Source organism: Oncorhynchus clarkii, chromosome 9, assembly GCF_045791955.1.
Source record: "Oncorhynchus clarkii lewisi isolate Uvic-CL-2024 chromosome 9, UVic_Ocla_1.0, whole genome shotgun sequence".
Lineage (NCBI taxonomy): Eukaryota > Metazoa > Chordata > Actinopteri > Salmoniformes > Salmonidae > Oncorhynchus > Oncorhynchus clarkii.
In genome coordinates, this window is record NC_092155.1 from 22,371,012 (window position 1) to 22,394,666 (window position 23,655).

Below are 23,655 nucleotides of genomic sequence, written 5' to 3' on the forward strand. Positions count from 1 at the left end.
AATGGCACGTTGTACTAGCTAATCCAAGTTTATCACTTTAAAAGGCTAACTGATCATTAGAAAACCCTTTTGCAATTATGTTATCACAGCTGAAAACTGTTGTTCTGATTATAGAAGCAATAAAACTGCCCTTCTTTAGACTAGTTAAGTATCTGGAGCATCAGCATTTGTGAGTTCGATTACAGGCTCAAAATGGCCAGAAACAAAGACCTTTCTTCTGAAACTCATCAGTCTATTATTGTTCTGATAAATGAAGGCTATTTCATGCAAGAAATTGCCAAGAAATTGAAGATCTCGTACAACACAACGCTGTGTACTACTCCCTTCACAGAACAGTGCAAACGGGCTTTAACCAGAATAGAAAGGAGTGGGAGGCCCCGGTGTACAACTGAGCAAGAGGACAAGTACATTAGTGTCTAGTTTGAGAAACAGACACCTCACAAGTCCTCAACTGGCAGCTTCATTAAATAGTACCTGCAAAACACCAGTCTCAATGTCAACTGTGAAGAGGCGACTCCGAAATGCTGGCCTTCTAGGCAGAGTTGCAAAGTAAAAGCCATATCTCAGACTGGCCAATAAAAATAAAAGATTAAGATGGGCAAAAGAACACAGACTCTGGACAGAGGAACTGATTTTAGATCAGTACTGCTATTCTGAGAAGCTTGAAACATACAGCCCGTGATCACATCCCTGGTGACGCTGCAGGGCTATGCCTACTTGAGGACAGTACACATAACCACAACATTGCCCTAACTTTAATGGCCTCCATCTACGTAAGGATGGTGAAGCTTCTCTCTACTTGCATCTTCTCACCACAACCACAGCTCCAGATTTAGAAGGCTGCGCGCTCCGCCCTGCTTTAGGAAACCCTGAACTCCTTTAACCTGTAATTGGGCCAGCCTCATACAAACCCCAGTAAACATACGCGTAGGAAAATGCATGGCAAAATCAAGTCACATTTTATTGGTCGCATACACATATTTAGCAGATGTTATTGCGGGTGTAGTGAAATAACACAAAAATACACATAAATCTAAAAGTACAAACGCACATGTGCATGCTCACACACACGCACTTGCGCACACTCACACACACTACCCATAATAACACAACCCGTGACGACATAGCCAGCATGTTCGGAGCTGGAACCAGGACTAACTAAAGCAGACCTCTGATGTGTTTGTGTCTTTACCATACAAGACACGATGCACAACCCATGCCATCATAACCACCATGTTCGGGCTGGGAGCAAGATGACTTAACCAAGAGCTCTGCAAGTGTGTATGTGTGTATTGATGTGTATATATTTTGTACCCCGGTGCAGGTAAGAAACAGTACCAGGCATTGAGTGAGGAATCTGATGTCACCAACGTGAAGGATCAGTTAACTGAGAAGACCAGAGACGGTAAGTCAATCCACTCCCCTGTTATCTGGGGTCCTTTTCTAAGTATAGCTAATGGATTGGAATCTGTTTAAAGTATGCTATTGTTGTGAGGACTGGTTTTAGGCTACTGTGCATTTCAAAAGAATTGAACCAATGCATCTGTAGATGCTCAACAAACTATTAATGCATGTCTATATATGTTTCCCCTGTTGTAATTCAGCAAAAATGTTGTTGACGCGGGTTTGATCGCCTGTTGATAGTTTGTTGAGCATCTACAGATGGACTATCCAAATGAAGTGTTACCACACATTTCAAATATAATGTGCATGTACATAAGGATCTGTATGTTTTCTCCATTTTATATATATATATATTATATATTATATATATATATATATATATATAATATATATATAGAAGTGGTTCTTAAAGTAAGGCCTAAACTCTTTCAAGTAGTGCGTTTGGAGTTGTCCAACTGTAGCCTACCGCTGTGACTCATTGAGTCTGAATCAATCAGATGGGACATAGTAGTTGGTTGAATGTACTTTATACGCCATTCTATTTAAGTCTACACTGAGTGTACAAAACATTAGGAACACCTTCCTAATATTGAGTTGCACTCCCTTTTGCCCTCAGAATAGCATCAATTCCACAGGGAAAGCTTTTGACACCTTGACTCCAATGCTTCCCACAGTTATGTCAAGTTGGCTGGAAATCTTTTATCTTGCCCATTCACCCTCTGAAAGGAACACATACACTACTGTACAAAAGTTTGGGGTCACTTAGAATTGTCCTTGTTTTTGAAAGAAAATCACTTTTTTTCTCCATTAAAATAACATCAAATTGATCAGAAATACAGTGTAGACATTGTTAATGTTGGAATTGACTATTGTAACTGGAAATGGCTGCTTTATTTTGAATGGAATATCTACATAGATGTAGGCCCATTATCAGAAACCATCACTCCTGTGTTGGTACGGCACGTTGTGTTAGCTAATCCAAGTTTAGCATTTTAAAAGGCTAATTGATCATTAGAAAACCCTTTTGCAAATGTGTTAGCACAGCTGAAAACTGTTGTCTGATTAAAGAAGCAATACAACTGGCCTTCTTTAGACTAGTTGAGTATTTGGAGCATCAGCATTTGTGGGTTCGATTACAGGCTCAAAATGGCCAGAAACAAAGACCTTTCTTCTGAAACTCGTCAGTCTATTGTTCTGAGAAATGAAGAATATTTCATGCGAGAAAATTCCAAGAAATTGAAGATCTCGTACAACGCTGTGTACTACTCCCTTCACAGTACAGCGCAAACTGGCTTTAACCAGAATAGAAAGAGGAGTGGGAGGCCCCGGTGCACAACTGAGCAAGTGGACAAGTACATTAGTGTCTAGTTTGAGAAACAGACGCCTCGCAATTTCTCAACTGGCAGCTTCATTAAATAGTACCCGCAAAACACCAGTCTCAAAGTCAACATTGAAGAGGCGACTCCGGGATGCTGGCCTTCTAGGCGGAGTTCCTCTGTCCAGGGTCTGTGTTCTTTTGCCCATCTTAATCTTTTATTTTTATTGACCAGTCTGAGATATGGCTTATTCTTTGCAACTCTGTCTAGAAGGCCAGCATCACGGAGTCGCCTCTTCACAGTTGACATTGAGACTGGTGTTTTGCAGGTACTATTTAATGAAGCTGCCAGTTGAGGACTTTGGAGTCATCTGTTTCTCAAACTAGACACACTAATGTACTTGTCCTCTTGCTCAGTTGTGCACCGGGGCCTCCCACTTTCAAATACAAGGACATTTCTAAGTGACCCCAAACCTTTGAACGGTAGGGTACATCTGAATTGTATCAATGCTTAAAAATACTAATTTAACCGCTCTCCTTCCCTTCATCTACACTGATTGAAGTGGATTTAACAGGTGACATCAATAAGGGATCAAAGGTTTCACCTGGATTCACCTGGTCAGTCTGTACTGGAAAGAGCTAGTGTTCCTAATGTTTTTTACACTCATTGTATGGTATGTTGATGTTTTTAAGAAGCAAAGCTAACAGAGGATGAGGAGTTAGAGCTGAAGAAGAAGTGGCAGGAGACTCTCGGCCCCAGCAAGGAAGTAGTGGTGAGTTAACAGAAGTAACATCCACCCAAACATAGCCTGTCTCTACTAAATGATTCATGGTTGTACATTTTGCTGTTTTACACATTATATTGCAATTGTATAGATGGAAAAGCACTGGTTGCAGAATAAAAACATTATTGTATGTGTATGTGTATGTGTAAATAAAAAATATTGTTAGTTAAAAAAAAAGACTATATTGCCACACTTGGTAAATTGAATGCTGATCATTATAGGACAATTTCATAAGATGTGCAAAAGCATAATTTTTTTTTTACTATGAAAAAGCTTCATAGTATTTTTGTGCCAACTGAGTTGTGCCCACCTGTTGTGCCCATGACAGGTTGCCCAAGTGGAGAAGTTCAGTGAGAGCAGTGGTCTGGGAATCAGTCTGGATGCTAACAGCGGGCACCACTACATCCGCTCCGTCCTGCCGGAGGGGCCAGTGGGACGCTGTGGGAAAATCTTCAGTGGGGACGAACTGCTCGAAGTAAGGGACACCGCCAATAGTGAGAACATGATGAACAACCGTTAGCCTGGAACTTACTTAGTGCACAAATTCTTCAACCACTGATATCAAATTTGAAAGTGCCTAAATTCCTTGGATATATGTAGAGTTTACCGTGAATAGGATCTCTGCGAGCGTGGGAACATTGCCTTTAAAAACAGCAATGCCCTATAACCTTTAATCGGATTGAATCCTGGCATGAGTGACTCAAGATAAGTGTTGACCATTGGAGGTGTGTGCCCACCCCTCTCAGGTTAATGGAATATCCCTGATTGGTGAGACCCACAAGGAAGTGGTGAGCATTCTGAAGGAGCTGCCTGTCTGTGTCTACATGGCCTGCTGTAGGCCCGCCCCTCTCCTGAAGAGTGACAGGGATTCTGGCCAACTGGGGTTGGATGAATTTGCTACTGAACCTATAATGAAGGTACTTCCCCACTCTGCTTTGATGTTCTTGATCATAAGTTGTTAGTGAAAAAACTCACCTGCTATGGATTTACATTATTTGCCATTGCATGGTTGGAGAGTTATTTATCCAGTAGAACCCAGAGAGTGTTCTTCAATGGAAGCTTTTCTAACATCAGATATGTACAGTGTGATGTCCCTCAGGGCAGTTGCCTTGGGCCTTTCACTCTTTTATATTTTTACAAATAATTTGCCACTGGTCTTACATGAAGCTGGAATTAATATGTATGCTTATGATTCCACACTCTACATGACAGCACCCAAAGGGAGTGAGCTCACTGACCTTCTAAATAGGAAGTTATGGTCAGTATCAGAATGGGTCATTAATAGCAAATTGGTCTTAATTACATCTAAAACTAAAAGCATTGTATATGGTTCAAAACTTTCTCTAAGACCTAAACCTCAACTGGAGTTGTGCATAAAGGGTGTGACCATTGAGCAAGTTGAGGAAGCTAGGTATAACATTGAATGGTCAATTATCATGGTCAAGTCATTTTACTTTACTGTACTAGTTATTCAGGCTCTGGTCTTGTCCCATCTTGATTACTGTCCAGTAATATAGTAAAGTGCAGCAAAGAAAGACCTAGCAAAGCTGTAGCTGGCTCCAAGCAGAGCAGCACGCTTTCCCCTTAACTGCTCATACAGAACTAACAATAACAACATACATGGCAGTCTTTCCTGGTTGAGTGTTGACGAGAGATTAACTGCAGACAATTCCAGATTGTTTGCATAATCAAATAACCTACAGCTCAGACACCCATACAGTTGAAGTCGGAAATTTACATACACTTAGGTTGGATTCATTTGAAACTTGTTTTTCAACCTCTCAACAAAACTATAGTTTTGGCAAGTTGGTTAGGACATCTACTTTGTGCATGACAAAAGTAATTTTTCCAACAATTGTTTACAGACAGATTATTTCACTTATAATTCACTGTATCACAATTCCAGTGGGTCAGAAGTTTGCATACACTAAGTTGACTGTGCCTTTAAACAGCTTGGAAAATTCCAGAAAATTATGTCATGGCTCGCATGTGACAAATACAATTTAATTTGACACTTTAAACCCCCTATGCAGCTTTGAGACCATTCATTCAAAGTCATTGAGATCTCTTCCTCTAGCCATGGTAGCCAAAATAATGGGCAACTGGGCATTTGTATATATGACCCTGATCCTGATGGGATGTTTTAATTGCTCAATTAAATCAGGAACCACACTTGTGTGGAAGCACCTGCTTTAAATATACTTTCTATCCCTCATTTACTCAAGTGTTTTCTTTGTTTATGTTTTCTTTATTTTAGATGCTGCTGACATTACCATTATTACATACTGTATTTTTTAAACTGTCAGTGTTCCTGTTCCCAAGAAAGCTAAGGTAACTGAGCTAAACGACTACCGCCCCGTAGCACTCACATCCGTCATCATGAAGTGCTTTGAGAGACTAGTCAAGGACCATATCACCTCCACCCTACCCGACACCCTAGACCCACTCCAATTTGCTTACCGCCCAAATAGGTCCACAGACGATGCAATCTCAACCACACTGCACACTGCCCTAACCCATCTGGACAAGAGGAATACCTATGTGAGAATGCTGTTCGTCGACTACAGCTCGGCATTCAACACCATAGTACCCTCCAAGCTCGTCATCAAGCTCGAGACCCTGGGTCTCGACCCCGCCCTGTGCAACTGGGTACTGGACTTCCTGACGGGCCGCCCCCAGGTGGTGAGGGTAGGCAACAACATCTCCTCCCCGCTGATCCTCAACACTGGGGCCCCACAAGGGTGCGTTCTGAGCCCTCTCCTGTACTCCCTGTTCACCCACGACTGCGTGGCCACGCACGCCTCCAACTCAATCATCAAGTTTGCGGACGACACAACAGTGGTAGGCTTGATTACCAACAACGACGAGACGGCCTACAGGGAGGAGGTGAGGGCCCTCGGAGTGTGGTGTCAGGAAAATAACCTCACACTCAACGTCAACAAAACTAAGGAGATGATTGTGGACTTCAGGAAACAGCAGAGGGAACACCCCCCTATCCACATCGATGGAACAGTAGTGGAGAGGGTAGCAAGTTTTAAGTTCCTCGGCATACACATCACAGACAAACTGAATTGGTCCACTCACACAGACAGCATCGTGAAGAAGGCGCAGCAGCGCCTCTTCAACCTCAGGAGGCTGAAGAAATTCGGCTTGTCACCAAAAGCACTCACAAACTTCTACAGATGCACAATCGAGAGCATCCTGGCGGGCTGTATCACCGCCTGGTATGGCAACTGCACCGCCCTCAACCGTAAGGCTCTCCAGAGGGTAGTGAGGTCTGCACAACGCATCACCGGGGGCAAACTACCTGCCCTCCAGGACACCTACACCACCCGATGTCACAGGAAGGCCATAAAGATCATCAAGGACATCAACCACCCGAGCCACTGCCTGTTCACCCCGCTATCATCCAGAAGGCGAGGTCAGTACAGGTGCATCAAAGCTGGGACCGAGAGACTGAAAAACAGCTTCTATCTCAAGGCCATCAGACTGTTAAACAGCCACCACTAACACTGAGTGGCTGCTGCCAACACACTGACACTGACTCAACTCCAGCCACTTTAATAATGGGAATTGATGGGAAATGATGTAAATATATCACTAGCCACTTTAAACAATGCTACCTTATATAATGTTACTTACCCTACATTATTCATCTCATATGCATACGTATATACTGTACTCTATATCATCGACTGTATCCTTATGTAATACATGTATCACTAGCCACTTTAAACTATGCCACTTTGTTTACATACTCATCTCATTTGTACATACTGTACTCGATACCATCTACTGTATCTTGCCTATGCTGCTCTGTACCATCACTCATTCATATATCCTTATGTACATATTCTTTATCCCCTTACACTGTGTACAAGACAGTAGTTTTGGAATTGTTAGTTAGATTACTTGTTATTACTGCATTGTCGGAACTAGAAGCACAAGCATTTCGCTACACTCGCATTAACATCTGCTAACCATGTGTATGTGACAAATAAAATTTGATTTGATTTGATTTAACTGTCATAGCATAGTCAATGCTTACTAGCCTAAACAATATAAAATGCATGTTTTGGGTCAATGCAGATTTCAATTCAGTCATATATTTTGTTCATTTTAGCAAGTGAATTGTTTAGGAAGTGATTTGAAAACTGAAGATAAAGCCAGAAAGTCCTTCACAAAATGGTAGGTGTTGGACATACAGTAGCATACAGTAAACACTTTTTTTCCCCCACCCCTTGATATTGAATGGCTGTTTTGGGAATCGACATCAGTAAGTCCTCCTACTTCACTCCTCCACCCTCATCCATTAGTTTAACACAGTCTGTCCAATGCTCTGCCGGGCCTCCAGATTGGCAATGATGACTGATTAAGATTTAGGATTAGGAAGGACGCTGACTCTTTATTAACACCAATCCATGTAAAGTAATACCTCCGCTACTGTGACAATACATGAGATAAGGCAATTAGTAGCCAGGGACACAAAGGAAACCTGCATTTGAATTGAATTCATCAGATGCCTCAGTTCAGGGGAAAAAAATAAAACATACAGCACTTCTGCTTAGCATCCAAAGATTCCCTTTAATGTGCTGCCAAAGATCTTATGAAAAGGTACTCGTGGAATACCAGCAGCCTATGGGCTCGGAGTTGGTGAGGAATGCGTGCACTGGGATGATATCGAGGGTTTATCTCTGCAGATACAGGGAGACCTCGGCAGTTTCCTGGTTTTCGATGGTTCCGAGGGGGTGGCGACGAGGGAAAATGTAACGGATGAGACACTCGGAGCTCCTTTGGCCATGTGGGAGACAGAGATACAGGACATTGAGCTGGAGAAGGGTGAGAGCGGACTGGGATTCAGCATCTTGGACTACCAGGTGAGATTTCTGATTTGGAATTCTGGGAATGATTATCATAGAAATGATACGCTTTTGTTGTGGGTCTTCTTACTTTGGGAGGAAGTGGTCACGTGAGCTTTAGGGCCGTTGCCCACCTGGAAATGAAGTTCAACAAATAGCATAAGTGACTAAATATACTGCAGTGCGCTGTTTTTTTCCATGTAGATTGAAACTAAGTTGCTTACTCTTGTTTTTGTTAAAAGTAATAACTTGTGATTTACAGAACATTCAGAATAAACAAATCCTCCAAATAAAAGTGAATGATACATTTTCATCCTTGTTGGTATAATGGATTATCTGTTGAGTGCATCCATTGACATCACTGACACAGATCTTGTCGTAGGACCCAATGGATCCTGCCAAGACTGTGATTGTGATTCGCTCTCTGGTATCTGAAGGAGTGGCAGAACAGGATGGCAGGCTATTGCCAGGTGACCGGCTCATGTTTGTCAACAGCACCAACCTGGACAACGCCAGTCTGGAGGACGCTGTCCAGGCATTGAAGGGGGCTAACATCGGCACGGTCCACATTGGGGTGGCCAAACCACTACCTGTAAGGAAACCCTATTGTGAGGTCTGTCCTATGGAGAGACTAGTGAGGTGTGTGTGCGTGCGTCCGTGTTTTATATGTACAGTGAGCTCCAGAAGTATTGGGACAGTGACCGTTCTTGTTTTGGCTATGTATTTGAAATGATGCAATGACTACGAGGTTAAAGTGCAGACTGTCAGATTTAATTTTTCCATATCATGTGAACCGTTTAAAATTACATCACTTTTTGTACATAGTCCCTTCATTTTAGGGGACCGAAAGTCATTATTGCGTGCCAGGAATGTGGGACCAAATACTACACTTTTTGACTACTTTAATACACACAAGTGAATTAGTCCCAATACTTTTGGTCCCCTAAAATGGGGGGAACATGTACACAAAGTGCAGTAATTTCTAAACCGTTCACCTGATATGGATGAAAATACCCTCAAATTAAAGTTGACAGTCTGCACTTTAACCTCGTAGTAATTGTATCATTTCAAATCCAAAGTGCTGGAGTACAGAGTCACAACAACAAAACATGTCACTGTCCCAATACTTTTGGAGCTCACTGTATATAAGCGTTTGTGTGTGTGTGTGGGCACTCAGCATTTGTGTGCGTTTTCTCTCCGGTGTGTGGCCACCCAATAATGAGGGCTCATCTTACAGATGTCTTGAATTTTTCATGCTGAGACAGTAGAGTTAGGCTACATGCTAATGCTGACATACTCACCTCTAAGCTCCCTGGCAACAGCATAGGGCAGCACAAATATCTCTGCCTTTTGTGTCATATTGCTTTATTATTGCATTTTGAGCCACCTTGGAGTCCGTGTACATAAATGCATTGAGGCAGCTGTCAAAATAAGGGTTTTCCCACAAACATATTTACCACCTGAGGGATTGCTTGTCTAGTCTTTCTGTGAAAATTGGTTGCATTCTTTCAACTTCAGAGTTATATTTCTCTATTGGGCTTGCCATTAGATTATGATGAGAACATACAGTAAGTTCTGGCTCTGATGTCAAGGTTGTTGCATGTCCAGTGGATTACGTTGTTTTTGTGAAGCCTCTGGAGTTATCGAGCTTTCCTGCAGCTCCTGGAATGTGTATTTTTTTTTTGAGGGAGGGGGGGGGGGGGGGGGGGGGTTATTTTTGTTGTATTGCTTCTCAAAATTGAGTTTGACTGGTATAAGCCTCTAATAGCTTCTCCAATCTTTCCCTCTTTTCTCTATATCTTTCGCTCGCCGGGCATTGCGCTAGATACAATCAAGATTAAACAGCCCATTTAAAGCAATCAAGCCAATAAAACTCACACTCCTTTCGCTACTAACAACCTCAACAAAACATTTTAACAACTCCAATCAAATTTGGCTTGGAATTTGTAGACAATGATTGGAATTTCCTATGTGTTTGGATATTTTCCATTTACAGCCCTGTCTCCACAGCCATACAATGAAGAGGGCAGTCCGTCGTCATTCTTGGGAATCTGTTCTTTTATATTCAATGCTCTGCTGGTTAAAGAGAGAGAGGAGGAGCCAGCAGAGGGCCACCGTTTCTGGGCAGAGCCTGCATTGGTTAGTTGCCGTTGGGGACAAGTCAAACGAATCAATGAAATTGAGGGACAAGGAAAAAACCAACCAATCAAAATTAGACACATGGTAGCCATTGTGACCTCTAAAATGCGTCCTTTAAAATATTCTATCAAGGGAATTGAATTTAATTTGTAACTCTAATCAAATTTGAGCAACAAAAAACAATATATCCTTTTGAAATGGCTCTGATGGCACCCACACAGCTATCTGTGACTGGATAGCTCATCCATGGCATAGAGAGACATATTCCCCATCCAATTCACTACATTGACATTCTTTAATGCAGATTGACTCCAATGAGGTAGACCTGACCGACGAGAGGGTGTTGGCGCATCGCTTCTCTGGCGAGGAGGATGACACCTTCCAGGCATCCATGATTGCCCTCCATGGCAGCAACTGCAGCGCTGACCTGTCCTACCAGATGATCTTGCAGTCCTCCACACCCAAGGTAGGCCAACAAACTTGCACTGTGGCTAGCTAAGTCAATTTTAAAGCCATTACAGTCAGCAATTTTAGAAAGCTTGTTTCAAAGCAAAAGCTGTATCGGTATGGTTATGTCATTTATTTGAATAAATTGCAAGCTGCTGCCTTTTTCACTAAGAAAATTCACGTAATCAAAATAAGTTAGCACAGTACTTCTAATGTACTTCTATCTATAGTTGTTTACCTTCTTCAAAATGGCGGCTATATTGAAGTGATACAACGTTTATTTGGTTGTTAACCCCTTTGCATGTACTGTATGTTGCCTGTTTTTGTTGTTGAGCTTTGTCATGGAGTACTGGCCCCAGACTCCTTATGGATGAATGGTTGAGTGTTTTTTAGATTAGTATCTACCTATATACTGCACTGAACCGTAACAAGATATGACTACCCTATTAGAATTAAATGGTCTGTTGCGTGCTTCAGTCCTGCTCTCAGCATTTCTGCTTGTTACAGTTCTTCCAAATAGTTTTCTCTCCCAGGGATTTATTTTTCCAAGTTTTATATTGCCATCTCAGATGCTTAAGGAATCGCTGAAGAGATTCATTGCAGCACAGTCCGGGCCTCATGAAATATATCTAGGATGATAATAAAGAGATATTTGGTGCATCGCACACTCTAAAACAGGATCATCTGTAATTATCGCTATTCCCCATCTGTCACTGATGGTTTTTCAATGGCTCATTACGAGGAGTGCAGAACGGCGACCGAGGTAGACGAAAACCCCCCAGTTGGGTGATTGTGAAACTAACGAGGTGTAACCTCCATTTTGGCTCGTCTGGTTTGTTTTACCTACATAGCGGAGTGCTCGTCTGGACTTGTTGACCGAACATCCCTTCGTGACGTTGTCCTGCCTCGCAGACGACACTGAACCCTTTTCCCCGGAGGAGAAGCCCATCGCTTTCCCCCTGCCCAGGAGTATTGGAAGTCACACCCTAATGATTGACAACAACACACTAGCTATCTCCGATCAGTACCTGGCGCATCAATTAACCCAATTGGAGCCGTCAGATCTGTCAAACTCGTGCAGTCCGTACACTGACCCCGAGCCCGGTTTGAATGATTTGGGGGAGCCAATGCAGTCTCTTCGTTTTCCGGTGGAGCCCACCATGGCCGTTGCAGACATAGGGGAGATGGAATGCTTAATGAAGGTAAACCAGCCTTCATCTAAAGAGCTGTGCCATCTGTCGGTTTGCCATCAAATGTCATTAAGTGTGCCTCATAATCAAACAATCATGTGTAAATTGGTCATCAGGAACTTGAAATGCAACAAGTTACGTTTAACAAATGTTGAAATGCAGTACGACTCTTCACAGGCCAATGTGAAATTAATTGGATTTACGAGAATAATGGCTAGTATGTTTTGTCTAACCAGTTTTAAACATTCAACTTTTTATTAGAATTGAATTTCTAGGTATTACATGCCGAAGGTAATGGCATAACAGAAAAAAAATTCAGATAAATCCCTTCCTTACCTTGTATGTTTCATTCCCTGGCCTTTACTAATCGTTCCCACGTAACCTCCCTGGTAGTTTAGATTAGCTCTATTTCATTCTGTCACAATTATTTTATTTACATTTTGTACCAAAACTTCCTCCATAGAAAATATTTTATAATTTAAACTCAATGTCATTCTGTCACCATTTGGATTTTGTACCATTAGAAAATATAAAGAAATGTGATTAATGAATACTTTTTATTGAATCGTCATTCTCAAGGGGGATGAGCCATCTGTAAAGCAGTTCAAAGAGGAAGGGGACAAGATTAGAACCACTGGGAGTAATTTTGAAAGGACAATCACTGTTGTCAAGGGCAACTCCAGTCTCGGTTTGTATTAATACTTTGGCAATATGCTGTATATTCCTATATTTCTTTTTCTAAATGTCAGCCTTGATGAGAAATTGCTGTGAAGAGAACAGCGTTCACTTTTTAATAAATCATTCCTCTTTACAACTAAAAATTTTATGTAAATAATGCAATATCTGTTGCATTATGGTCTTTCTGTCTGTTAAGGTTGTTGGATATTAACTATGATATTATCTATGTGGATCTCCAGCGCATCAACATTATTAACACATGATTAAAGATTGAACACATTACACATAAATGTGGGGGAATGTATTACGTATAGGTTCCAGGTCTTTGAGAATGTTGTCTTTGTGTCTACCTTACAGGAATGACGGTGAGCGCCGTCAAGGATGGCTTGGGGATGCACATCCGCAGCATCATCCACGGAGGCTCCATCAGCCGAGACGGCCGTCTGGGGGTGGGGGACCTCATCCTGGCCATCAACGGCGAGCCCACGGCCAACCTGACCAATACACAGGCCCGCGCCATGCTCCGGAGACACTCCCTCATCGGGCCAGACATGGGGTAAGGACCCGGGCTATGCACTATGTTCAGTGTTTTGGAACCTTGTCCTTGGAAACCTGTTATATATGGTTTCACTATAGGCCTTCGTTAAAATATCCCAACTACAGCATATACAGTTGAAGTCAGAAATGTACATACACTTACACTCGTTTTTCAACCTCTCCACAAATTTCTTGTTAAAAAATCACAGTTTTGGCAAGTCGGTTAGGACTTCTACTTTGTGCATGACACAAGTAATTTTACCAACAATTGTTTACAGGCAGATTATTTCACTTATAATTCACTGTATCACAATTCCAGTGGGTCAGTAGTTTACATACACTAAGTTGACTGTGCCTTTAAACAGCTCGGAAAATTCCAGAAAATTATGTCATGGCTTTAGAAGCTTCTGATAGGCTAATTGACATAATATGAGTCAATTGGAGGTGTACCTGTGAATGTATCTCAAGGCCTACCTTCAAACTCAGTGCCTCTTTGCTTGACAAAAATATAAAGAAATTAGCCAAGACATCAGAAAAAATTATTGTAGACCTCCACAAGTCTGGTTCATCCTTGGGAGCAATTTCCAAACGCCTGAAGGTACCACGTTCATCTGTACAAACAATAGTACGCAAGTATAAACACCATGGGACCACACAGCCGTCATACCACTCAGGAAGGAGATGCGTTCGTTCTGGTGAAAAGTGCAAATCAATCCCAGAACAACTGCAAAGGACCTTGTGAAGATGCTGGAGGAAACGGGTACAAAAGTATCTATATCCACAGTAAAACTAGTCCTCTAGCGACATAACCTGAAAGGCCACTCAGCAAGGAAGAAGTCATAAAAAAGCCAGACTACAGTTTGCAACTGCACATGGGAAAAAAGATTGTACTTTTTGGAGAAATGTCCTCTGGTCTGATGAAACAAAAATAGAACTGTTTGGCCATAATGACCATCGTTATGTTTGCAGGCAAAAGGGGGAAGCTTGCAGGCCGAAGAACACCATCACAACCGTGAAGCACGGGGGTGGCAGCGTCATGTTGTGGGGGTGCTTTGCTGCAGGAGGGATTGGTGCACTTCACAAAATAGATGTCATCATGAGGAAGGAGAATTATGTGGATATATTGAAGCAACATCTCAAGACATCAGTCAGGAAGTTAAAGCTTGGTTGCAAATGGGTCTTCCAAATGGACAATGTCCCCAAGCATAATTCCAAAGTTGTTACAAAATGGCTTAAGGACAACAAAGTCAAGGAATTGGAGTGGCCATCACAAAGCCCTGACCTCAATCCCATAGAAAATTTGTGGGCAGATCTGAAAACGTGTGTGCGAGCAAGGAGGCCTACAAACCTGACTCAGTTACACCAGCTCTGTCAGGAGGAATGGGCCATAAATTCACCCAACTTATTGTGGGAAGCTTGTAGAAGTCTACCCAAAATGTTTGTCCTAAGTTAAACAGTTTAAAGGCAATGCTACCAAAATACTAATTGGGTGTATGTAAACTTCTGACCCACTGGGAATGTGATGAAAGAAATAAAAGCTGAAATAAATCTTTCTCTCTACTATTATTCTGTCATTTCACATTCTTAAAATAAAGTGGTGATCCTAACTGACCAAAGACATGGATTTTTTACTAGGATTAAATGTCAGGAATTGTGAAAAACTGAATTTACATTTATTTGGCTAAGGTGTATGTAAACTTACAACTTCAACTGTACACACATGGCAGATTTCACCTCAAATGTATTATCTCTAGATTCCCTACACATGTACACACACCTTTTTTTATGTTACAATGTAAAAGTCAGAGGATTTTTACATAGACACACTATTATACAATCAGATAAATGGTGCCTGACATCACACTAAATGCCTCTTGATCAAATGTGGAATTTAAATTTTCTGTTATGTAAATTATTTGGTGGCTTTTTCTACAGCCTATGTGTACAATTATGATCAAGTCAAGCATTGAGTTAAGCTTCGTAGTGTTTTGCATTTGAGTAAATTGTGCCAAATGATCCCATTAATGTAATTTGTTCTGCACCTCTCGTAGAAATATTATCTTCTCCTAGTACATCTCCCACACAACAGCTATCCAAAGCCATTCAAATACACATTTAATTGAACTGAATTGAGATGCATACCTCAGAAACAACACCTGACAATGAATGTGTAGTAAACATTATAATGCAGTAGAGTCGTTGAGGAGCTCAGTTTAATTTTAACAATGCACTTATTGTCGATAGTAGGAAAGGTCATTGTAATCCAGTGTTGTGAGTCATAGACCACCTTAATATCACTAAAAGTTGTGCCATGCAAAGCATGATAGAATGTTCATATGTAGGATCTTAATTTGAGCCAGTTTGCTACAGCAGGGAAATACTCCTGCAGCTACAGGAAATTAATTATTATGTGGATTGTAATTAATGGACATTTTTGCAGGGGTTGATACATTTCTCGTGAGGGAAAATCAACTCTGAAATTTCAAAGTTGAAATTGCAAACTTCAGAAACCCTTTTAAACCTCAAGTAAACTACAAGTTTGACATGTTCTGCCTTGCAGAAAAGTTCTCCTGCAACAGGGTGATCAAATTAAGATCCTACATCTGTATACAGTACCAGTAAAAAGTTTGGAGACACCTACTCATTCAAGGGGTTTTCTTTATTTTTTACTGTTTTCTACATTGTAGCATAATAGTGAAGACATCAAAACTATGAAATAACACATGGAATCATGTCGTAACCAAAAAAGTGTTAAACAAATCAATATACACTACCGTTCAAAAGTTTGGGGTCACTTAGAAATGTTCTTGTTTTTGAAAGAAAATCAAATTTTTGTCCGTTTAAAATAACATCAAATTGATCAGAAATGCAGTGTAGACATTGTTAATGTTGTAAATGACTATTGTGGCTGGAAACGGCAGATTTTTTTTAATGGAGTATCTACATAGACGTACAGAGGCCCATTAATCAGCAACCATCACTCCTGTGTTCCAATGGCATGTTAGCTAATCCAAGTTTATAATTTTAAAAGGCTAATTGATCATTAGAATACCCTTTTGCAATTATGTTAGCACAGCTGAAAACTTTTGTGCTTATTAAAGAAGCAATACAACTGGCCTTCTTTAGACTAGTTGAGTGTCTGTAGAATCATCGTTTGATTACAGGCTCAAAATGGCCAGAAACAAAGACATTTCTTCTGAAACTCGTCAGACTATTCTTGTTCTGAGAAATGAAGGCTATTCCATGCGAGAAATTTCCAAGAAACAGAAGATCTCGTACAATTATGTGTACTACTTCCTTCACAGAACAGTGCAAACTGGCTCTAACCAGAATAGAAAGAGGGGTCGGAGGCCCCGGTGCACAACTGAGCAAGAGGACAAGTACATTGAAGTGTCTAGTTTGAGAAACAGACGCATCACAAGTCCTCAACTGGCAGCTTCATTAAATAGTACTCACAAAACACCAGTTTCAACGTCAACAGTGAAGAGGCGACTCCGGGATGCTGGCCTTCTAGGCAGAGTTGCAAAGTAAAAGCCATATCTCAGACTGGCCAATAAAAAGAAAAGATTAAGATGGGCAAAATAACACACACACTGGACAGATGAACTCTACCTAGAAGGCCAGCATCCCGGAGTCGCCTCTTCTCCGTTGACGTTGAGACGAGAGTGTGCAAAGCTGTCATCAAGGCAAAGGGTGGCTACTTTGAAGAATCTAAAATATGAAATATATTTTGATTTGTTTAAAACTTTTTTGGGTTACTAAATGATTCTATATTTGTTATTGCATAGTTGTGATGTCTTTACTATTATTCTACAATGTAGAAAATAGTAAAAATACAGAAAAAACAAATAAGTAGGTGTGTCCAAACTTTGGTCTGGTACTGTACATTTAATATTTCTGACGAACACCAATTGAATTATGTAGGCTACATTAAGGTAGGATTTTCAGTACTATAGAAATGCTTTTGGACTACAGCATCTGGACTGTCCTAGCATAGATGCTCAATGGTGAAATTTGAACAACTCGCTAATGCCCTTCACTTTCCTAAATTGTATTTTCTCCATGTATTCGAGGGAAGCTACATTAAAGTGAGGGGCACCATTATTTTCATTATCTCAAGTCCTGCTTGCTCTACTCTAAACTTCTCAGTACAGTATGTTAGCCCATAAAATCCTCTTCACCTTCTAGATCTGCTTGTGCACCAGAGGACGATCTGTGCCCCTTTTATGTGTGAGTATTGCTAACTCCCACGCTGACGGGTGTGCAACCATAATCTGCCATTTTCATTTGTTTCCTCACTGTCCACTCTACCTCACCATTCTCATATGGGCCTCTTCGCCTGTCCATGGTTGGAAGTTTTATCCAGATCTAGAAGTTAAAACACATACAGTATATCAACCATACTGTATATCTACTTGCACAAACCTTATCTCAGCCATATATCTACCATACACAGATCTTAAATCAACCATATATATATATATAGCTACCATACGTAAATCTTATATCAACCATATATCTTCCATACACAAACCTTAAATCAACCATACAGTGTATCTACCATACACAAACCTTATATCTACTTACACAAACCTTAAATCAACCATACAGTATATCTACCATACACAAACCTTAGTCTGACCAGTTCAATTTTAAAAAGGATCAAATTATTCAAATTCACTGTTACTTCTTACTCATTAATAATAGAAAATATTGTAAAATGATGTTGAAATCTGTGGCCATTAAAATTCTCCAGATCAGATAATCTTATTGGCGACATACAGCAAAGTGACTGAAGCTAATCACCGCTTTGCAGATAAAAAATAAATAAAATAAATATTTTTTTATATTGTCAAATACCAACACGGATATATCTCCAAATCTTTTTCTTTGGTGTGGCAGCTAAGCTTCTATTGGTGTCCATGCGCACAGATAGTCAAGTTAACGCAGGCCTAACACACAGTCAACGTATCTGGATAAATCTCTCACTGGACTGGACTGCACCACTAACCATTAAAACGTCACCCTTAACACTCCATTGACCTTCTTCTCTGGGACTATGGGGCTTGCAGGTCCATTTGTGTGGCGATAACAATTCATTTGGCACTTTTTGAACTTTTGCTCTATCACACACTAATCCACTTGTTCCTCCCATCTGTTTTTGGACTGCTGTTTGAATGAACAGGGATTCAAGTACCTCAGTGTCTGCATGTCCTAATGTTGAAGTACGAATTAAGCCGTCGTTGTTAGATCTGTCATCTTCACTCAAATGTGTAAGTGTGTGTGCTTTAGAATCAACTCATCACAATTAATTACTTGAAACTGGGCCTACCAAAGCAAATATGCTCTTTGCTACTTCCCTTTCGTTAAATTCTTAATATTTTGGAAAGTTGTTCTTCTGTTCCTGTAAATTTGGTGTTCCGATTGATGTTCCCTTCAAACCTCCATGACATATTTTGGAAAGAATTCTGCCACTCAATTCGAGCCAACTTTATTGGCCCAGACAATTATGAACGACGGAAACATCTGTTTTGGATAGTTATGTGGGGACGTCTGCTACATTATTCATTGACGGCTCACCTTGGGCTCATGATCGGCAGAATGCATTGCCAGAGAAATGTGGAGTTAATTCCTTCTCCTCCTGCAATCTTGTGCCGCACAGTTAATTTGGACGGGGAGAAAAACAGGTGCGCTCCTGCATGTAGATTAGACGTCTATGAATAAATAAAAGTCCTTTTGTAAAAGTGCCCTTTCTGTCATACCAGGTGGCGTATGAATGCAGGCACTTCCACACTAATGCTTTGTTAAACGTTCATGTCATTCCTAATGATGAATATTGACATGCTTGCACACAAGGTTGAACTCTCGTGTCATATGTTTATGTGTAGGTTATATATTTGGGGGTATTTGCAGTGATGATGACAAATCTTGGTCAGGTTGTTATCAGGAGTGTGCTGAGGCTCATTGGTGTGTGTGTGTCTGTGTGTGTTATCAGCATCACCTATGTTCCCATGGAGTATCTGGAGGAGTACAAGGCCAGCCTGGAGCAGCCTAAAGATGACATCTTCTCTGATGCTCCTCAGGCCCCAAAGTAAGCTCAAGCGTTATACAACTTTATAGAAGTAATACATTATAGAAAGGTATTTTCATGACGATGCCCTCACTAAACTCATGCTTTTGATTTCAAGCATAGACTAACTTTCGCAATATTATTTTGTTGTACTCCAGACAGTACTAAAACAAGTCGATTACTGTCAGACCAGCTATGGTTTACAAAGGCGGCTGTTTTCTGTTTGTCTCTTTGCAGAAGAGAAATCCCAGAACTCCCAGAGAGGGAGGAAGGAGAGGGAGAGGAGAGCGAGCTACAGAGTGCCACCTTCAGTAACTGGAACCAGCCCAGGAAGTGAGTAGGAAGTTTGTCTTTGGCTTGGTCCAGAACATAGAGTTGGATAGAGGGTGACCTTTCCACAAAGCCTGTTTTAGCATGGGCAGCGCCATTGAAGGCTTTCACTATTTTAAAGTAGTCAACTGGATGTGACTTCCTAAGAGCTAATTTTAAGCATTTATCATGGCAAAGATAGGGGACATACCCTCTTTCCATCTCTAATGTTAAGGAAACAACATCTGATTAGGTAAATAAGCAATAAGCACGGATTTGGACATCAAGCCAAGGTTCATGGCATTAGTTATACCACTTTGGAACTGGGCTAGACCCTGCACACATATTACCCACTGTCTGTGTTCTGCTTTGTGATTGTAATATTGTTCAAAACCGGTGTCCTCACCTCCTGTCCTCGAGAGGTGCTCTGCACTGTCTGCTGATTCTAATCAGTGACTGATTTAGGCGAGGGAACGCAAGTGTGTGTGACACTCTCCGTCCAATCAATGACAATCAAGAGGAAATCAGCAAACACTGTGGCCCTCCAGGATTATTAATAGCTGTGGCTAATTCAGTGGGCTGCAACATTTAGAATGTCACAAATAGAAATGGAGCCACCTGACACAGTTCCCTAATCTAAAAGACAGAGAATCATATCAGGTCTACCTAATTTACCGACCCAACACAATGCCCCGTTTATTTTATGCAACAGATAATCATTTACAATCTAAATGGTTCAGCCTTCTGTAACGTTGCTCTCTCCGGAATTTGTATTCAATAGGTTCTTACACAAGCCATTTCCTTCCTTCAATGTCACATCTTATTTTTACTTTGTGTACAAATAAATCAAATTAGAACCCCAGAACAGGAGTTGGCCAGCTGTGTCCCAAAAAGTGGTACAATAAAGAACCCCCTTTTTAAAATATATTTTCTAATGCATGTCGTCTCTCAGGGTGGAGCTCAAAAAAGAAGCTGGCAAGTCCCTTGGCATCAGCATCGTGGGGGGCAGAGGAATGGGCAGTCGCCTCAGCAACGGCGAGGTGATGCGGGGCATCTTCATCAAACACATCCTGGAGGACAGCCCCGCCGGCCGCGACGGAACCCTGAAGACAGGAGACAGGGTTGTTGAGGTACACCCATCAATATTAGGGCTCCCGAGTGGCGCAGCAGTCTAAGGAACTGCATCTCAGTGCATGAGGCATCACTACAGTCCCTGGTTCGATTCCAGGCTGTATCACTTCTGTCCAGTAGAATGTATTTACTTTGACATGGCAAAATGGTTATTGCACAGTAAAAAACTATGAATTACTTGTTTGTTTCTTTGGAATGTATCAGGTGGATGGCGTGGACTTGAGAGATGCCAGTCACGAGCAGGCTGTGGAGGCCATCCGCAGGGCAGGAAACCCTGTCGTGTTCCTCGTGCAGAGTATCGTCCACAGGCCCAGGGTGAGCCTTCTAGCTCTCTGTGTTGGCACGCTAGCTCTCTGTGTTGGCACGCTAGCTCCCTGTGTTGGCACGCTAGCTAAGTGGCTAATATCTTTCAACAACAATACTTTATTTCCTCATCTGAAACCATTAATTATCCCGTTTAACACAACATTAACTTCAAAAAGCTACTTAACCATCCTGTATCCAACAAAGACTACAGTAGCTATCTATATCTCATTATTCAGTTCGTTGATAGACTCCTTGTCACGATTAATTTCACTAAAAGTTCAACGGAAACTTCAAAACATTTGACCGACCTGTATGTTTTCTGCATAATCTTCATTGGTTTGGAAGCGCCATTAGGCTCCAAAAGCATGACAAAACTAATATCCTACTGAAATTGCAACCAGCTTTGCAATAGCCAACACATCTTGATGTCCGACTTACAATCATTCATTTTCATGCATGGTTGAAGCTTTCCAGACATTTTCCGTAACCTTCCACTAACCTTCCACTAACCAGTCCAGCATGCACCTCTTCCTCAGCCCGAGTCCCACTGTAGCCCTGCTTCGTCACCAGTCATAAAGAAATACAGAACCGCTTTAAAATGCGTGCCTTATCACATGTGCCAGGTAATCTCTTGCTCTGTCTCGCTCTCTCTGTTTATTTGTATTACTTTCTTCCTCTCTCTATCTCTCTCTATGCCCGTCAGTAGAGTCTATGTTGCTTTATCTCTCCATCCAGAAGTTTTCAGACTCTCTAATAGGCTACTGTATGTGCATGCAACAGAAACGTGCAAAAAGAGACCCAAATAAAAATTGGAATCTGAGTACATCCAGGGGGAAAAAGAGATCAAACGTTATATGCTACAAAGGTTTACTGCTACGGGCAGGTATGTATTGCTCTTGCTCTTTTAAATGGTGCCACTGGGACCTACCTACAGATCGTAATGATGCTTCCTAGCAGTTCCCCTTTAAGGCCTTCTACTCTTCTGTGTCAGTAGTGAATAATCCAAAAGCAGCCTTGAGGATTCTCTAAAACATTTATTGTTTGGTTCTAAGAAAGAGCACCACTTTGATTTTCTTGAAGTAAAAAAATGGGTCACCTCGAGGACATTCATTACCAGTCACTCATTTTTGAATAATTTGACTCCAGAGGTGTTTTTCCTTTTGAACATTTTCTTGTCTATTCCCTTGTTTCCTGGACACCTGGTAACATGTTTGTCAGGGCTCTGCCGCCACACTTCATTTCCTTCAACTTCTGTATCCTTGACTTGCTGTTGATCCCCCGTGTTGCTTTTAGAAGGCGCCCCTACCCTTTCTTCTGCGGCTAAACACCCACCCCGGATCCAACCCACGACCCACTAATCAAACCTCTGCCGGCTTATTATTTCCTGCCTCTCCGCTTCAGGTTAGAGTGTGCGTGTGTGCGCGTGTGCGCGCGTGTGTGTGTGTGTGACCCAGTGTCCAATCTTCCTTCATGTAGACTGCTTTCTTTTGCTGCTCAATGTTTGCTTAATGTGGCGTGTTCAATCCTACAGTGTATAATGTACTCTTTGTATAGAATATTATCTCTTTGGCCCAGTTTCCCAGACCCAGATTACTTCTACTAATGAACTCAAGAGCATGCTCAGTGGAGAATCTCCATTGAACGTGCATTTGAGTCCAGGAATAGATTGTGTTTGCCTGGGATACCAGCTCATAACGTTTTGTGAACTGAGGAAGAGTCAAGGAACAGGAAAAACTAAAATAGCACAATAGCTCATATGTCACGTACCCCAAACCACAAGGTTCACTGCATGCTGCTGTGGTGGTTTCTAGTTGGCAGGCAGAATATATTAAATCAGCTCCTGGGTGAGAGGTGGTCAGGCCTGGGTGGAATATTGATAACGGGCTGCCTACCTCACTGAACACATCATCATTTTAGTTCCCCCTATGTGTATACAGTACCCACATTGACCAAGGGCAATCCATAATCTGTTGTAGCCAACACAACCACAACTCATGAAGAAAAACAATAGCAATTGAAGTTTCGCTCAGGCTACTTTTTCTGTTATGTTCAAACAAACGTTTTTAATATATTTGGATGCTTTTACTTGTCCCATGCAAGCCTCACCAATTAAACACAGTATGATGCCTCACCGTTGTAAATTCAGCCTTTGCTGATTATGACATTTGATGGCAATGCCTAGCAGTGTATTTTTCCTGTTTCCATCCCTCTTGTACACGACAGTCCTCAACCACGGACACCAACGAGGAGAGAGCGGCGGCCATGGCACGGCGCAATAGTGACAAGGTCAGTGTCTCTATGCAACCTTTAGACCTATGTCAAATACTTTAGGTGCACTGGATTTAGCACAGCGTTTGCACTTTTGGGACTATTTCATTGGTTCCACTGTACTGAAACCAAAGGAAAGTATTTTGAAGTGTTTGGGCCCTGGTTTTGTAACCTTAGGGGACAATGCCTGTAACTTGATGTTGTATTGTCGTAGAAG

The 23,655-nt window shown here is 41.5% G+C and overlaps 1 protein-coding gene across 7 annotated transcripts in view; it reads left to right on the top strand.

Annotated features, from left to right (window-relative positions):
* LOC139416095 (multiple PDZ domain protein-like) overlaps nt 1-23,655 on the top strand; it is a 65,332-nt gene that overhangs the window by 21,912 nt on the left and 19,765 nt on the right. For 5 of the 7 annotated variants that reach the window (XM_071164371.1, XM_071164367.1, XM_071164369.1 and 2 more), the window contains 16 exons: nt 1,325-1,405; nt 3,413-3,492; nt 3,833-3,979; nt 4,251-4,421; nt 8,205-8,381; nt 8,746-8,955; nt 10,807-10,968; nt 11,801-12,151; nt 12,719-12,827; nt 13,175-13,373; nt 17,543-17,584; nt 19,350-19,445; nt 19,662-19,757; nt 20,686-20,863; nt 21,069-21,179; nt 23,394-23,456. In XM_071164371.1, coding sequence (XP_071020472.1) covers nt 1,325-1,405; nt 3,413-3,492; nt 3,833-3,979; nt 4,251-4,421; nt 8,205-8,381; nt 8,746-8,955; nt 10,807-10,968; nt 11,801-12,151; nt 12,719-12,827; nt 13,175-13,373; nt 17,543-17,584; nt 19,350-19,445; nt 19,662-19,757; nt 20,686-20,863; nt 21,069-21,179; nt 23,394-23,456 — 2,273 coding nt within the window. The remainder of the gene's footprint in view (nt 1-1,324; nt 1,406-3,412; nt 3,493-3,832; nt 3,980-4,250; nt 4,422-8,204; nt 8,382-8,745; nt 8,956-10,806; nt 10,969-11,800; nt 12,152-12,718; nt 12,828-13,174; nt 13,374-17,542; nt 17,585-19,349; nt 19,446-19,661; nt 19,758-20,685; nt 20,864-21,068; nt 21,180-23,393; nt 23,457-23,655) is intronic. The other 2 variants (XM_071164368.1, XM_071164372.1) reach the window with 2 other exon arrangements.